Genomic DNA, 17,820 nt, shown 5'->3' with positions numbered 1-17,820 from the left:
CCCCTGCTGTGCCAAGGGTTACTCTTTTTGCTGCCAAAACAACAGAGGTTCAGGACACTTCATAGCTGGGTCTGGGACACTTAGGCCTCTTGGGGGCAGTGGCCTTTACCAGCTGGCATGGAATTATTTCAGAATTTTAACTAATACAGTTAGTTGTACCAGGTGAATATCAGCCTTGTTTGTCTGTCTCATTCTTTTTAATGGCTACATTCAATTTCACTGTATGAATTAATTTTATTTTATGAGGCCCTTTTAGACCAGTTGTCATTTTCAATGATGAAGTTATTCCTTTGATGAAGTTTACATCAGTGGTCTCAAACCCGAGTCTGCATTAGGATCACTTCTAGAACTATTAGAATAATATAACCATGACCTGACCCCTAGCAATTCTGATTTAGATATGGATGGGTTCTAGGGCTTCGTGTTTTTTAATGAACTCCACAAATGATTATGATGCCCGGTCAGTATTAGAAGCTACCGAAATATGGGGGCACCTGGGTGTCTCGGTTAAGCGTCCAACTCTTGGTTTGGGCTCACAGGTCATGATCTCATGGTTTGTGAGTTCAGGCCCCGCATTGGGCTGCTCATTGATCCTGCTTGGGATTTTCCCGCTCCCTCTCTGTCTCTGCCTCTCCCCCCTCACTTGCTCTCTGTCACTGTCAAAATAAATAAACCTGAAAAAAAAAAAAGAAATGTAGAAGCTACCGAAATATGGAAGAATTAATATTTTAAAGTAGGACAAGATTGTACAATTTGTCCGTGTGTACAATGTGTACAATATGTCAATGTAACAAGTATTGGTGAAGATGTGAAGCTACTAGATAGAGCTCCCGTACCTGCCAGTAAGAGTGTAAATCAATAAATCATTTCGTAAAGCTCTGGAAGTGTCTATTAAGTCGAAAGTAATAGCAACCCTTATGACTCAGCAATGCCACTCCTAGGTATAAACTCCACAGAAATGCTTAACATGTTCACCTGAATGTTCTTAGTTGCACTATTTATAATAACCTCATATACAAACAAGCCAACTGTCCTCCAACAGTAGAATAAAGTGAGTTTAGTGGAATACTACCCAGCAATGAGAGTCATCAAACTACAGCTACAGGCAATATGAGGCATCTCAAAAAATATGTGAAGCATAAGAAGCCAGATTCAAGTGAGTGCATATGAGTGAATTGCATTTACATAAAGTTAAAAAATAGGCAAACCTTATCTATAGTTAGAATCAGATGAGTGGTTACTTTAGGGAGGAGTAAAAGCTGTAAGGGGAAACAGGGGCAGGGGGCATCGGGGTGTGGGTTGTGGGGACGGAAGTCTTGTCTTTCTAGCTTGCTAGTATCTTTGGCTGGTTTAATAATTAAACTGACATAGCACAGATTAACGGGAGAAAAACAAATATAATTCCATATGTTCGGGAGCCCCGTAAAAATATGAGCCCCGAGGGCAAATCGAGCAGTTGCTCTGTCTCTGCCATCAGGGCGAAGGAATGGGATAGGGGCGTGGGGCTTCAAAGGCAAGGAGGATGATTCACAGGACACTAAGAAGAACAGATATTTGGTAATTGGATGTCTGCCCTGCCGTATATATAGATCTTTCAGATAAAAAATTATCTCTGATAATAGCTCTCTTTCTGAGCCAGGCCCCCATCTAAGTCCTTTTCGGTAGTTAAAAGTTTTACCTTTTAGAAAGCTAAGAATTTTACCTTTAAATAAGGTAAAAGTTTTTCTTGAGCCTCCGGGTCTTAATTGCCATCAGCTCAAAATAATCCATAGACCAAAGGGGCATAGTTTGGAGTCCTGTATTTTTTCCCCATCAGTCCCACTTCTGAAACTTCCCCAAGAAGATTCACAGTCCAGAAGCTGAGTTGGTAGAGTGGTCCATTTCTCTGAGCTAGTCTCTTAGTCCCGAGGCAGTTAGGCAGTTGTGTCTCCTTGTAGGAGGTAGTAATGCATGTGGGCTAGGTGCGTGCACTCAGGTATTTAATATGAGGCATTTCTATGGAAACAAAAGAAAAACAATAGTTAATGATTGGAGCAGATTATAATCACAGTTTCTGGGATTCTGAAAGGCAGCTAATCAAAAAGATACGTAGGTGGTTGGCTCAAAGCATCTTTAGATAAGAGTAAGGGCAGGTGGTGGCAATCTGATCAGTTCTTCTGATTTGTACTTTAAATGTCCCTGGTGATCTTTCTAATTGGCCATATAGCAACAGGCATGGAGATTGTCCATACATATACTGTTGGGGTGATTTCTCTAAAGTTTGTATCACATTGTTCAGCTTTAGCTTACATGACTTCAGAAAAAGGGCAGTTTTAGTTCTCACTGATTCCATGTCAGAGGGTGAGAGAAAAGTTGGGAGATGCTAGTTTAGAGAGTTGCAACCAAATAACTGGTGGAAACTAAAAATTCGGATTCTAGTCCATTTCACCAGTAGAAAACAAAACCTCAAAGACAATTAATGTATTAGAAACTGATATCCAGAAAGGGCTATTACTGACACATAATTTTTCTCTTTACAGTCATACCCGTTTCAGTCAGAGATAACCACAGTAAGACTAATTTGTTTGCCAATTAAGCCTAGTTTCAATAAACTTTGCCGGATTCTTTACATAAGTGCAGCCAGAATGATGATTGATCATGTAGAATCTTTTAATCTGCTCTGTTGGAACTTTTCTTTTCTTTTCTTTTTTAATGTTTATTTATTTTTGAGAGAGAGAGAGAGAGAGAGAGAGAGAGAGAGAGAGAGAATGAGTGGGGAAGGGGCAGAGAGAGCCAGAGACACAGAATCCGAAGCAGGCTCCAGGCTCTGAGCTGTCAGCACAGAGCCTGACATGGGGCTTAGACCCGTGAACCCATGAACTCTGAGATCATGACCTGAGCCGAAGTTGGATGCTCAACCAACTGAGCCACCCAGGTGCCCCGTCTGTTGGAACTTTTCATAAGGAATCTCAGATTAGTCTTTTAAAACCCTCATGAAGGAAACAAAGATGCCAAGCCAAGGTCTCACCATCAGACGTTGCACGCAATACCTGTAGGTTTGAATGGGTTCCTCTCCTATTGAGGTCCCCCAAATATCCTGAGGTTTCTGAGCTTGCCAGGAAGTAGCATTCCTTTCTCACCTACTGAGACTGCTGGGAACCCTGTAAGCAAGGTATCCGGCCAGTTTTTCCAAGGGGTTTTATTGGCTCCATAAAGTCAACCTTAGTTCCTTAAAGCTGTCTGGCATATCTGATTCTACGCACATGCTCAAATACGACATTCCAGCCAAAGCCTTGGCAATATAATCAACGTTTCCCGTTGTGTCCTATTACAATGAGACTAGATTCTTATTGAATTTATGCAAATAGCTGTATTGGCATGAAAATGAGAATACTAAATTCCCCAATTCTGGATGGATCAGGTAGAGAGAAAAAGTAATTGTTTCCTCTTTGTTCACAAATTGTTGTATCATTTGTATACAAATTGTTGAACCATTTGTACCAAATTGTTGATAGCTTAAGAGAAAAGAGAAAAAGGTTTCCTTCAACCTGGTAAAACAAAACATAACAGAACCAACAATGTTCCAATGAAAAAAATCATAAAATTTATAATCGTTCTCATCATTTCATTCAGTCTCATGTTACTCTTTTTCTCCTTGAATCCAGTTTTTTCATGAGTTCTGTAAATTCTTACCCAGTTCACTTTTATGATCTTAAAGTTATCAAAAGCCTATATATTTCAAAAGTCCTTTCCTTGAACCTCCTTGAAAATGAAGTACTTTTGAAGGAATACTTTTGCAGAGCATCAGAGTAAAACAATAACTATCTGTAAATGACAAAAAACTGTAAAATGCCCATTGTTAAAGATCTGATGAAATTCATTATAACAGTATTGATAAGGAAATATGTTTATTTTTGTGGCTCACAACATTTTGAGATAACTGGAATTATGATAACAACATAATCAATAGTGCTCATACTGGATCTTTACCAGAGTCACTGTATCCAAGGAGGTAGTTCTACTAATCTGCTAATTTAGAAAATTACACTACTTTAGCTTCCATCAGATCCTGTAGGCAGAAATCTGGGACACTGACATGATGATTCTTCCCTTATGCTGGATTTTGTCCAAGGTCCCAACATCTCTCAGCTACATTGCTTGCCGAAGCAAGCAATGTCCAGTCAGTAAAGACCCCTTCGTGGTCACCAACTGTAGGGGAGGAAAAGTTTCCTTTCTACCATGCTGGGTTCTTTGGCTGGTTTAATAATTAAATTGACATAAGGCAGATTAACGGGAGAAAAACAAATTTAATTACTTGTGTACAGGAGCCCCATAAAAATGAGGCCTAAGGGCCAGTCAAGCAGTTGCTGTCTCTGCTGTCCTGGGCTAAGGAATGGGATAGGGCCGTGGGGCTTCAAAGGTAAGGAGGATGATTCATAGGATGATAAGAAAGCAGATATTTGGTAATTAGATGTTTGCCCTGCCATACTCTTTCAGATAAAAAGTTATCCCTGGTAAAGCTCTCTTTGTGGGCCAGCCCCCACTCCCACCCCGCCCTGCCCCTGCCTATTTAAATTCTTGTAGGTAGTTAAGGAAAAGGTAAAAATTTTTGTTGAGTCTTCTGGGTCTTAATTGTCTTCAGCTCAACGTAATCCACATACCAAAGGTCATGTATTTTGGGGGTCACATGTTCTGCTCTCCATCAGGGTAATGTTTTCTTTCTTAACCTGGGGACTGTTTACATGGGTATGTTCAGATTGTGCAGAATCATCGCACTGTGCATTTATGATTTGTGGACTTTTTTGTATATATATTAAAACTGATAGAAAGTTCAAAAACCACTGGAAAATCATCAATAGAAAGAAGTTCCTCCAAATAACGGAATTATTTCATGGTGGAATAATAAACATACTTCCATTAACTTTAAAAGAGGAATTTGGTCTGCAGTGGTATGCTTGAGCCAGCTTGTGTTGGCTCACTACACCGGTCTATGTGCATCTTTTCAGTTCAGCAACATCATCTTGGTAGTTTGAAATCGGCCACGCTGGGAATATTTACACCATAGGAATTGACAAGTACTATATCAGTTTGTTGTTGTTTTCCCAGACTGCTGCTTACCTACACGGTGCTGAACTTAGATCTCTTTACAGTATTATTTGGCTTGCTTTATAGCCAGTGTAATTTTTAAACAATTAATATTAATGTTGAAAGTGGCTAAAATGAGCATGCTTTTTAGAATTGTTATCACACTTTGAGACTGCAAAGAATCCTTCTCTTTTTCTTCTGTAAATTTGAGGAGACTTAGGGGTGCCTGGGTGGCTCAGTCGGTTGAGTGTCTGACTTAGGCTGTGGTCATGGTCACACAGTTTGTGAGTTCGAGCCCCGCGTTGGGTTCTGTGCTCTTGGTTCAGAGCCTGGAGCCTGCTTCGGGTTCTGTGTCTCCTTCTCTCTGCCCCTCCCCCACTCACGGTCTGTCTCTCTCTCTCAAAAAATGAATAAACGTTAAAAATTTTTTTAAAAAATTTGAGGAGACTTATTTGTATCCACATGGTCGATTCATAAGAGGAAATATATCATCAAGAACTTTGTCACCTTAAATTTGGTTTCAGTGTCATAAATTAGCATTATGAGAATATGACCATGACTTGAGATCTACTTTTGGTAATTAGAGTCATTGTGAATCTCCTGAGACTGAAGCTGTGTTGCTTTTGTCTTTTTACTGCTAGAAAATGAGTAAGCTAATAGAGAAAGCTAATAGAATTGTCACCTAGAATTCTGAGACACTCAGTTCTGTGCTCATGTCTTTTGTCAGCCAGGTGCTTAGGGACATGATGGATACTGTCCTTGTTGAATTGTTGTCAGTGCCATTGTTGCAGCAAAAGATGTCTAAAGAGACAGTTTAACATTTTTCTCTATTTTGTTTAATTCTTCATGTCTCTACCTCCTCCTCTTCACTTTCTTTCTGTTTCTATCATAGCCATAGTCTTCTATTTATTTCTCTCTGGTATCACTTCAGCTTCTCAAATATTAAAATCTTGTAAACACTGTGACGAGTGGGTTAAACTTTTTGAATAGTTTCCCCAAGGGAAATTTGGCGATCTTTTTCATGTATGTGAAAAAATTTTTTGTTTCAGCCATATTTTTGCTTTGTGACAAAAAAGAATGGGCTATTGTTAGAATGCATCTTTAGAATCTGTAGAACCATCTTGTTTCTACGAACCCCTACTATTGTTGTGCACTAAAAAGAATTTTAGTGACTAAGTAACTAACATTACTTAACAAGTAGCAACGTAGATGATTGTTTGTTAAGGAGGACCAAAAGAAAGGAACAAGAAAGTAAAAGAAACGTAAATGGAGAGAAAAAATGTGTTCTAGTTTTGCTTAAGGTATGTTAAAACTAATTATTGGTTTCAGCTGTTGTTCACCCATTCTTTTTTTAATAAAGTTCCTCATCATCTTTTCAGTGTTTTAACAGTAATTGATGATCATTGTCTGGATCTATTATTTATTTAGTGATTACAAAATGGTGATATTCCATCATTCTTTGTCCTTTTAAGTTCTATTTCTTCTATAAGAAAAAGACTCATTAGCATTTTGATTACCCTGAAGAACAGTTTATGCAGGAAAGGGATGTAAATGCTTTATTTCCTTAATTTATATCCACTGCCTTTGACATTTTTACTTTAATTTTTAAAATATTTTTCCAGTCTGTAGAAGTTCTGTGTCTTTTCAGATCTTCTTGGAGTTTACTGGTATTTTCAAACCTGTTTTTATTTCTTGATATATGTTTTTATATCCTATGTTTTGTAATTCAATTATGTGAAAAAGTCTTAGACAGTCAATGTCATCTGTGGTTTCTGCTGGCTGTCAGTCAGAGTGTTTTATTTCCTTTTGAACTGTGAACTATATATTTTGGGGGGGGGTACCTTATCTTTGGGAACTTTTTGAGATCTTGTATGAACGTAGGTTCCTCCATGGAGAAATTTCATTTGTTTCTGTCAGATGCCAATAGGTATAAGCAGCCTTAGACTTCTTCAAAATATCACTTCTCTTGAAATGTTTTAGACCACCCATTTAGTGTGGATTCAGGATGCAAATTGTGGTTTGTGGTTTCAAGTAATCAGGGAAGAATTCTCCTCCCCTATTAGCTCCGTGTTTTGAGATGGGCAATATATCTGGGGTAGTGGGTAGGAAAGCTTATGTCTAAATAACTCCATATTGAAAGTCTAGTTTTTGGGTCTCAGATATAGGACAGATCTCCAGTTAGACTCTCCAACTTGGGTAGCCTCTGGTATTTGTTTCCTGTCCCCCAGCTTTGAAGATCATATGAACCAAAGTTCAAGTTCATTGGGTCCAGTAAATGTCCTCAGAGCTCTCTGGGTTCTCACCTTCACTTTTTTTTTTTTTTTAAACCTGTGTATTTCTCATTTTTTTTAGCAGGTCATGGATGCACTTGAGAAGAGTTTTAAAATATATTTTATCTAGCATTTTTAGCTGTTTTTGCAAGTGCCTCAGTCTACAAACTTGATTCTGTCTGATATACAAACACCTTCATTATGTGCTATTTTCTTTAACTGTGCTTCATTCTTTAATACTTAATTATATGTTATCATATAGATTTTTCTAGCTATTTTATATTTATCAGTTGTGTATATGTCAGTCCTTGTGAGAGCACTTGATTATTCTAGTGTTCCATTTCATTTCAGCCTGCTAGATACATAGTAACTGTCCAGTAAAATTCTCACTGATCAATGTAAAATAAGTGAGCTTTTTATTAAGATTGTTTTCAGAGAATATGGTGCTTTAATGGTATGAAAGAGTAAAACCCCTTTTTCTAAAGTACCTAACTTACTTTTGGGAGAAGTTTCTAATTGGAGAAATTTGACGGATACTTGGGGGTTGTTAGTTAAATATCTATGTGCTCTGCTTGTATATATGGGAATTTTATTTTTTCTCTGTATTTTATTAAGTAAGCCTAAAATGGACTGAAATATGTTCTTTTCCTTTTGAGATGTGAGTTTTGGTCAGTAGGGACACACCGTTCCTCCGTAGGTTCTTTAGCAGATAGGAAGCAGATGCGGCATCGGGAGAAGACCACTAGGGGAAGAACAAATACATGAGTAATCTGGAAAAAGATTAAAGTCAAATTATGAATTAGGTGTCGGCCTTTGGACCCAAGCTTGTCCATTCTGGGGACTCCGAAGAGGCAAGCAACTGAGTGTTGTTAAAAAAAAAGACTGTTCTTAAAAGGCAATAGTACTTTACTGTACTTACTGTTCCGTTTCCAGGTGGTTTTGCTTTTGTTTTATAACCTGACCTTGATTTTCTCTGGTTAGGTAGTATGCAACCCTTCATTAGCCTGGATTTGTACTTAATGAGACTTCTTTCATTTGATTAGAGAATGTCTTTAAAATCATAGGTACCTTGTCAGTGCATTTCTAGGAATGTCTGGCATGTTTATTGGTCAAATGCCTGGCAGATGGAAATGAAATTTTGTGAGGAATCTTCTGGATCAAATATGGATTTATTTTTACCTTAATGAAACTATTCAAAGCATAAAGACTTTAGTCTGAGTATCAGTGCTAGCAGCCGACCTGGAAAGGGTTGCCAGGATAGTACCTGCTAAGGATTGCAATGATTTTCCCACTCCTGGTGCCTCTTTGGTTGTGCTTGAATTACAGACACAGACCAGATGGGCATCAACAGATCTCCTAGATGTCTGAAGTGCTTCATAATGACTACATTCAGTGGACATAATATTTTCTTCTGTATTCACTAATGTGCTTTGTATTTGAATTCAATGAAGACAGTGTGTACTTTTGTGTTTAACACCATTAGTTACATTCCCCAAAGGAATACTTGGGCTAGGAACAGTTACAATCATTTTAGTTTACAATTATACTTGCAATAAGAAATAAATCATAGACTCTACAGTCTAAGTTATAAATAGACATTAAATAACAATAGGGTGCCTGGGTGGCTCAGTTGGTTAAGTGTCTGACTCTTGATTTCAGCTCAGGTCATGATCTCACAGTTCGTAGGATAGAGCCCCATGTCAGGCTCTGCATTGACAGTTTGGAGCCTGCTTGGGATTCTGTCTCTCTCTCCCTCTCTCTCTCTCTCTGTGTCTCTCTGTCTCTCTCTCTCTCAAAATAAGTAAATAAACAAACATTTAAAAAATAACAATAAAATCAGGATTTACTTGCAATAAAATGTTTTCCAGCTTCCCTCTGCTTCTGGACATATTATTTCCACTTTTCAGTGCATATACCTGGTTAGTGATAGATATCAGATCATAATGATTCCTGATAACATGATATCCTTTAAATAATTCTAAGACTAGTGTAAGAAAAATTATTTATTAAGTTTTAGATCAAAGATAAGCCTTTGGAAATCATATCAATTCATCATAGTCTTTCACTCATTCACCAAAATTATTGCACCCTCACTAGATGCTGGGGGCTATGATAGGTTTTGGAATAGTGATCACGGTACATTTCTAGCCCTCAAGAACCTTACAGTTTAATTCTGTTTAGATATGCTGGGCCATTGAAGAAAAATACTCTTCAGCACAGAAGAGTTCTCTTGCCTGTACTGGCTCTGCCTCTGCTTTTCACATCACTGCATCTCTTAAAGGTCGAAGTTAGTATCCCATCCTGTGGTAGTTGGAGGAAAACTTAAAGAAAGCCTTTTTGAAATATGTCCTAAGGGCCATGGGTCACCAATATAACACACCGTTCCAGACAAGGGAGACCTGATAGATGAAAAGGTGATTTGTCAAATGACAAAATTTTTTACATTTTAAATGTCTTTGTAAATCAATTTATTGATATATAATTTACATGTAACAAAAAGCACGCATTGTAAGAGTCGAGTCCATGAATTTTGACAAAGTGTACAGCCTTGTAACCACCACCCAATCATTATTAACCCTAGAGAAAAACCCGGGTGTTACTCTAGATTCCTCCCTTCCTCGCATCCAAGTAAGTACTAGTTTCTGTACATGCTACACCCTAACTTCCATAGAACCTATCCTGTCCTCTTTACTCTCTTTCGCTTCTGCCTTAGTTTTTGATATGTTAGAGCCTTGTTCCTTTTTTACCTCTATTTACTGCAATCTGTAACTAATTTTTTGCTCTTAATTCATTTCTTTCCTTTATACTTTCCATAATGTTACCAATTATTTTAATAGTTACTAGTTATCGTAATCCTGTTAGCACCCGCCTCCCTTGCTTACACGCCCCCGATAGGTCTTCGGTCAGTTCACATTCTCAGCTCTCAATTTCTGAGTAAGAGATTGTTTCTCAGCAACTGACGTGATGGTGACATTATTTATCAATAGGAAGTATACATAGAGAAGTAGGTTTGTGGATTGAAGATGATGACTTTGTTCACTTAACAATGTAGAGAAACACAAATTTGCCTTGTGTTTCAGTTTTGAACTTATCAGAAGCATCTTTGGTTTTAGCTTTATGTAAACAACTATGAAGGAAGGAGAGAAGCATTTTTCAAACATCCGTTAAACATCAGAAACTATTCTGAGATGTTTTATATTGATGGGGAAAAAAGAGTTTTGTTACTGCTAGGTGGGAAAAATTTGCAATGTTTGTTCAAGTTTATTTATACCAGTAGTGATTATTAAATTTAACGATCTCTCATTTTCATCTGCATATGCTAGCCTTTTAAAGAAATGTCTTCCCAACTGATAGTGTTTAAATGCCAATACCCCCAAAGGCCATATGTAGATTCAGTGCATTCCCTATCGGTATTCCAACCGCATTTTTTGCAGAGGTATAAAAACCGCTCCTAAAATATATAGAGCCACAAAAGATCCTGAAATAGCCATAGGAATACTGAGAAAGAATAACCAAGCATCATATTTCCTGATTTCTAAGCTACAGTCATCAAAACCGTATGGTACTAGAATAAAAACAGACAAATACACCAATGGAATAGAATCGAGAGCTCAGAAATAAATCTAAGTATATCAGGTCAACCAATATTGACAAGGGAGCCAAGAATACTCAATGGAGAAAGGACAGTCTCTTTAATATTCACAGGTGAAAGAATGAAACTGGACTCCTGTCTTATGCCACTCACAAAAAATAACCCAAAATGGATTAATGACTTAAATGTAAGATCAAAACCATGAAAGTCCTAGAAGAATACACAGAAATAAACCTTCAGGACATGTGTTTTTATTATGATTTTAAAAAAATATGATACCTAAAGCACAAGCAACAAAACAAAAAATAAACAAGTACTGCATCAAAGGAAAATCTTCTGTACAGCAAAAGAAGCTATCAATAAAGTGAACAGACAACCTATGCAATGGGAAAAATATTTGCCAACCACGTCTCTCATAAGGGATTAATATCCCAAATGTATGAAGAACTCCTACAACTCGATAGCCAAAAAACAAATGACCCAATTAAAAAATGGGCAAAAGACCTGAATAGACATTTCTTCAAAGGAGATATACAAAAGGCGAACAGGTACATGAAAAGATGTTCAACATCACTAGTTATTAGGGAAATGCAGATTAAAACCGTGGTTTTAATATAATGAGTTATCATTTCACACCTGTTAGAATGACCATCGTCAAAAAGAGAAGAGATAACAAATGCTGGTATGGATGTGGAGAAAAGGCAACCCTCGTGCGCTGTTGGTGGAATTGTAAATTCATACAACCACGATGAAAAACAGTAGGGAGAATTTTCACAAAGTTGAAAACAGAGCTACCATATGATCCAGCAATTCCACTTCCTGGAATAGGTCCAAAGGAAATGAAAACTAACTTGAAAAGGTATCTGCATCCCCCTGTTTATAGCAACATTGTGACAATAACTAAGCCATGGAAACAAGTTAAGTGCCCATCGGTGGATGAGTGGATAAAGAAGTTATGGTGTATATATATGAATGTCGTTCAGCCATAGGAAATAAGGGAATCTTATCATTCGTGACAACATGGATGGACCCTGAAGGCATTATATTTCACCCTGAGTGAAATAAGTCAGACAGAGGAAGATAGTTACTGTGTGATCTCACTGATATGTGGAATCTAAAAGCAAAACCAAAACCAAGCTCACAGAAAGAGATCAGACTTGTGGTTACCAGAGGTGGAGGATGGGGGTAGGGGAGAATTGGAGGAAGAGGGTCAAAAGTCCAAACTGCCAATTATAAGATAAATTAGTACGCAGGACTAATATACAATATGATGACCACAGCTAACACTGCTGTATGACATACAGGAAAGTTATTAAGAAAGTAAAAACTATGAGTTCTCATCACTGGGAGGAAATTTTTTTCTCTCTCTTTTGTTCTTTCTTTTCTTTGTATTGTATCTATATGAAAAAATGGATGTTAGCTGAAGCTATTATAGTCCTCATTTCACAATATACATAAGTGAAACCACCATGCTGATGTATGTCAATTGTTACTCAATAAAACTGGGGGAAATTGTCTTCCTAAAATTATCTAAATATGTCTCAAAACCCATAATGAGCATATGAGTTGTGAGATTTACCTATTAGATGGTAAAGATAATCTCTAAGGTAAAAAAATAGGAGAGGATCTTTTTACCTTGAATGGGAGGAAACAGAAGAAATATTTAAATGTGACAATAAAAAAAGGGAACTTTAGTCTTACCATATACCTTGCCTTGACCTTAATTGTCAACATATAGGTTATTTTCTATACCATAAATATTCTATATCCCCTAGCTTTTCTTACACAGGAAGAAGGGATATTCAATATAGTGCCTGAATAAAGGAAGTACTCTTAGGCCTAAATGTTTACATTTGTTATTTGAATAGTCATCAAATTTTGATGATTCTAACATAATGATTTTAACTAGTTATGATTCTAACATAAACGATTTTAATGATTTTAACTAGTCTTCTCTGGGGTATCATTTAGAAAAGCAAGTATTCCCTTCTTTAAAAAATGGAAGTCCTCAAAAAATTAAAAATAGAACTACCATTGAGTAATTCCACTTCTGGGTATTTATCCAAAGAAAATGAAAACACTTACTTGAAAAGATATCTGCATGTTCACTGCAGCATTATTTATAGTACCAAGATACGGAAACAATATAAGTGTCCATGGACAAATGAATGGATAAAGAAAATGTGGGATGGATGGATGGGTGGGTGGATGGACGGACGGACAGACAGACAGACAGGGAGAGATATATAATGGAATATTATTCAGCCATAAGATAGAATGAAATCTTGCCATTGGTGACAACATGGATAGACCTTGGGGTATAATGCTAAGTGAAATAAGTAAGACAAAGAAAGACAAATACCATATGATTTTTTACTTATATGTGGAATCTAAAGACAAAAACAAAAACCAACAATAAAAAAGCAAAACAGGTTCATAGATACAGAGAACAGATTGGTGGTTGCCAGAAGCAGGGGGCTGGCAGTGAGCGAAATGGGAGAAAGGAGCCAAAAGGTACAAACTTTCAGTTCTAAAATAAATTAGTCATGGGAATGTAATGTATGGCATATTGGCTCTTACTAATAATACTGTGTTGCATATTTGAAAGTTGCTAAGAGAGAAGATCTTAAAAGTTCTTACCACAAGAAAAAAATTCTGTAAAAAAATTCTGTAACTGTGTGTGGAGATGGGCATTATACTAGATATATTGTGGTGGTCATTTCACAATTTACACAAATATTGAATCATTATGTTACATACCTGAACCTAATATAATGTATATCAATTATACCTCCATTTTTTAAAAGACCCAATCAAAATCCCAGCAAGCTGATATCAATGAATGTGTTCTAAGGTTTAAATGGAAAAGCTAAGACCTTGAATAGCAACACAATACTGAAGAACACAGCTGGAGGACTCATACTACCCTATTTCAAGACTTATATTAAGGTATAATAATCAAGACAGTGTGGTATTGGTGAAAGAGTAGACATATATATATAAGTAGAAAAGAATAGACGACCTAGAAATAGATTCACACAAATATAGTCAAGTAATCTTTGACAAACGAGCAAAGGCAATTCATTTGAGAAAGGGTAGTCTTTTCAATAGATGAGACTGGAAAAATAGGATATTTACATTAAAAAAAAAGAATCTAGACGTAGACCTTATATGTTTTACAAAGTTTACTCAAAATGGATCGTAGACTTAAATATAATACACAAAGTTATAGAACTTCTAGAAGAAAATTTAGGCAACCTTGGGTTTGGTGATGAATTTTTAACGTTTATTTATTGTTGAGAGACAGAGAGACAGAGCTCGAGGAGGAGACAAGCAGAAAGAGAGGGAGACATAGAATCTGAAGCAGTCTCCAGGCTCTCAGCACTGAGTATGTTTCAAGTATGTTAGCAAGCTATCAGCACAGAACCTGATGCGGGGCTCGAACTCATGGACTGTGAGATCACGACCTCAGCCGAAGTGGGTCAGTTAACCGACTGATCCACCCAGGCGCCCTTGGTGATGAATTTTTAAATAGAATACGAAGACCATGGCACATGAAAGAGAAAACTGATAAGTTGAACATCATTAAAATTAAAAACTTCTGCCCTGTGAAGACACTTTTAAGAAAAATGAGGGGCACCTCGGTGGCTCAGTCGGTTGAGCGTCCCACTTCAGTTCAGGTCATGATCTCACGGTTCGTGGGTTTGAGCCCCATGATGGGCTCTGTGCTGACAGCTCAGAGCCTGGAGCCTGCTTTGGATTCTGTGTCTCCTCCTCTCTCTGCCCCTCCACGGCTCACGCTCTGTTTCTCTCTGTCTCTCAAAAATTAATAAATGTAAAAAAAAATTTTTTTTTAAAGAAAAATGAAAAGGCAAGTCACAGACTAGGAGAAATATGTGCAAATCATATACCTGATAAGTTATTTGGGTATATTTGTATATATGTACATATTTATATATCCATGATATACAAAAATTCAAAACACAAGAAATAACAGGTGTTTGTGAGGATGTGGAGAAAGGGGAACCCTCCCGTACTGTTGGTGGGAAGGCAGCCGGTGCAGCCACTCTGGAAAACAGTATGGAGGTTCCCCAAAAAGTTAAAATAGAAGTACCTTATGATCCAGCAATCACACTACTTTGTATTTACCCAAAAAATATGAAAGCACTAATTCAAAGGGATACATGCACCCCGATATTTATAGCAGCGTTGTATACAATAGCCAAGATATGGAAGCAGCCCAAGTGTCCATCGACTGATGAATGGATAAAGAAGATGTGGTATACACACACACACACACACACACACACACACACACACAATGGGATATTATTCAGCCATAAAAAAGGAAATCTTGTCATTTGCAATGACATGGACGGAGCTAGAGAGTGCTATGCAAAGCGACGTAAGTCAGAGACAAACACCCTATGATTTTACTCATATGTGGAATTTAAGTAACAAAGCAAACAAGCAAAGGGAAAAAAAAATGAGAGAGAGAGGCAAACCAAGAAACATACTCTTAACTATAGAGACCAAATTGATGATTACCAGAAGGGAGGTGAGTGGGGGAATGGGTAAAATAGGTGATGGGGATTAAGGACCGCGCTTGCCGTGATGAGCACAGGGTGATGTATGGAAGTATTGAATCACTAAATTGTACACCTGAAACGAATATTACGCTGTATATTGACTAAATGGAATTTAAATAAAAACTTTAAAAAAAAGAAGATATAGAGATGGCAAATGCGTATGAAAAAATGTCATCCTTTGACATTAGGAAATTGCATATTAAAACAGTGAGACCTCTACACACCTTTTGGAGTGACTATTATAAAAAATAAAAACCTGACATATAGCAAATGCTGATGAGAATGCGGAGCTGGTCGGAATGCAAGATGTTACAGCCACTTTGGAAGACAGTTCGGCAGTTTCTCATAAAGCTAAACTAGTCTCACTATATAATCCAGCAATTGCACTCTTTTAAGTATTTACCCAAATGAGTTGAGAACTTGTGTTCACTCAAAAACCTGCAGACAAATATTTATAGCAGTTTTATTTATAATCACGAAAATCTGGGAGCAACCAAACTGTGGTACATCCAGACAATGGCATATTAGTGATAGAGAGAGAGCATGTGCTGTGAAGACACAAAAAGACACGGAAGAAGCTTTTTTTTTTAATGTTTATTTTTTTGAGGGAGAGTGTGAGTCGGGGAGGGACAGAGAGAGGGGGGCAGAGGATCCAAAGTGGGCTCTGCGCTGACAGCAGGGGGCCCAGTGTGGGGCTTGAACTCACAAACTGTGAGATTATGACCTGAACTGAAGTCGGACACTCAACTGACTGAGCCATCCAGGTGCCCCAAGACATGCAAGAACCTTAAATGCAAATGGCTAAGTGACAGAAGTCAGTCTGAAAAGGCTATATTCTGTATGGTTCCAACTATATAACATTTGGAAAAAGCAAGAACTGTAAAGACAATAAATAGATCAGTGCCAGAGATTCAGGGAAAGAGGAGGAGGGTTGAAGTAGGGGATTTTTTTAGGATCATGGAACTATTTTGTATGATACTTATGCATTTGTCAAAACCCACCGAACTTTATAGCACAGAGTGAACCGTAATATATGCAAATGTAAAAATAATATTTAGGAGGTTAGAGGATCCAGGGAAGGAATGAATATAGACTGTGACAAGAGAAGCTAACTGTATTTCAAATGTATGAACCAACTCCCCTTGAAGGGGTGAGGGGGGGAGGTGTTGACCTAAGTAACTTTGGAATGAGTATGTAAGACTAAATGCTAAAGGAATTACACATCACAGTTATACTTTAGTTAACAAAGTTGTTTCCTGTGGGTGTTCAGGTTGAAAAATGCTGATACCACTATGCATATATTCTGGAATTAAACAATTAAATAAATGGATGAGATGGTGGGAGTCAGATTTCTCCTTGTTGGAGTAGGAATTTACAGATAAGTGAGGGAAAGAGGCTAGAATGATCCTTTTGATAATAGAATTGGGGTACATCAGTGTGAATTCATGTTTAGCCTAATATAGACATAAATGATTAAATATTATAGGTGTTTGTATACACACATGTTAATATTCACACATACATGTCCTTGCTCTGTTGGCAGAGGGCCTGAAAAAAATGACACCCCAGGAGCAAAAAGTATATCCAGCCACCAGATCTTTGGTTCCAGTAGCCTTCTCCAATAAAAGGAACCATGGCTCCTTCGAGAAATGGCTGATTCTAGGACCGGGGTCGAAAATACATAATACGAGTCTAGAGAATCTTTTAGTGCCAGAAAGCAAGGGATGAATTAATTAATTGTAAATAATTGTGAATTAAAATGTGCTATACTGCTACAAGATGTTAATAACAGAAAAATGGGTGCAGAGTATATGGGAACTCTATGCTATTTTTTCAAGTTTTCTGTAAACCTAGAACTACTCTACAGTAATGTATAGTAAATGAATGAAAGTACTGTTGGAAGGTCCCACAATAATCCAGCGGTTTCTGTCTCTCCCGCAGTTTTGAAAGTGTTTGCTGTCTTGCTGACTCTTCTTCTCTCTCAGACATCACTTTTGATGGCAATCCAATAGCTCAAGAGTCATGGTACAAACACACTATCCTTCAGAATATGATGCAGCTGCGCCAGCTAGATATGAAGAGAGTTACGGTGAGAACTCTTGTGAAGCGCTTGCCAAATTGTCTTCCTTACTGTGGATTGGGAGATTGGGGTGCATGTTCTTTGCTTGAAATGCTTCTTGGTTTTAATAAACTATGTTATCATGACAATATAATTCATAATTATAAATACAAAATTTTTTTTTACCACCCGTCCCTTATTTCCAATTTCATCGAATAGCGCTGTTAAATAACAGAAATTCACCTG

General features: G+C 37.4%; 1 protein-coding gene across 3 annotated transcripts in view; it reads left to right on the top strand.

Moving 5' to 3' along the window:
• Positions 1-17,820, top strand: part of LRRC49 (leucine rich repeat containing 49) — a 149,080-nt gene that overhangs the window by 70,234 nt on the left and 61,026 nt on the right. For 2 of the 3 annotated variants that reach the window (XM_007084559.3, XM_007084558.3), the window contains one exon: positions 17,457-17,604. In XM_007084559.3, coding sequence (XP_007084621.2) covers positions 17,457-17,604 — 148 coding nt within the window. Of the gene's footprint in view, positions 1-6,242; positions 6,366-17,456; positions 17,605-17,820 lie in introns of those variants that run through there. The other variant, XM_042988486.1, reaches the window with a different exon arrangement.

This window comes from Panthera tigris, chromosome B3, assembly GCF_018350195.1.
Source record: "Panthera tigris isolate Pti1 chromosome B3, P.tigris_Pti1_mat1.1, whole genome shotgun sequence".
NCBI classification, from domain to species: Eukaryota; Metazoa; Chordata; class Mammalia; order Carnivora; family Felidae; genus Panthera; species Panthera tigris.
The sequence above is the reverse complement of the archived record's forward strand: the minus strand, read 5'-3'. Positions and strand labels throughout refer to the sequence as shown.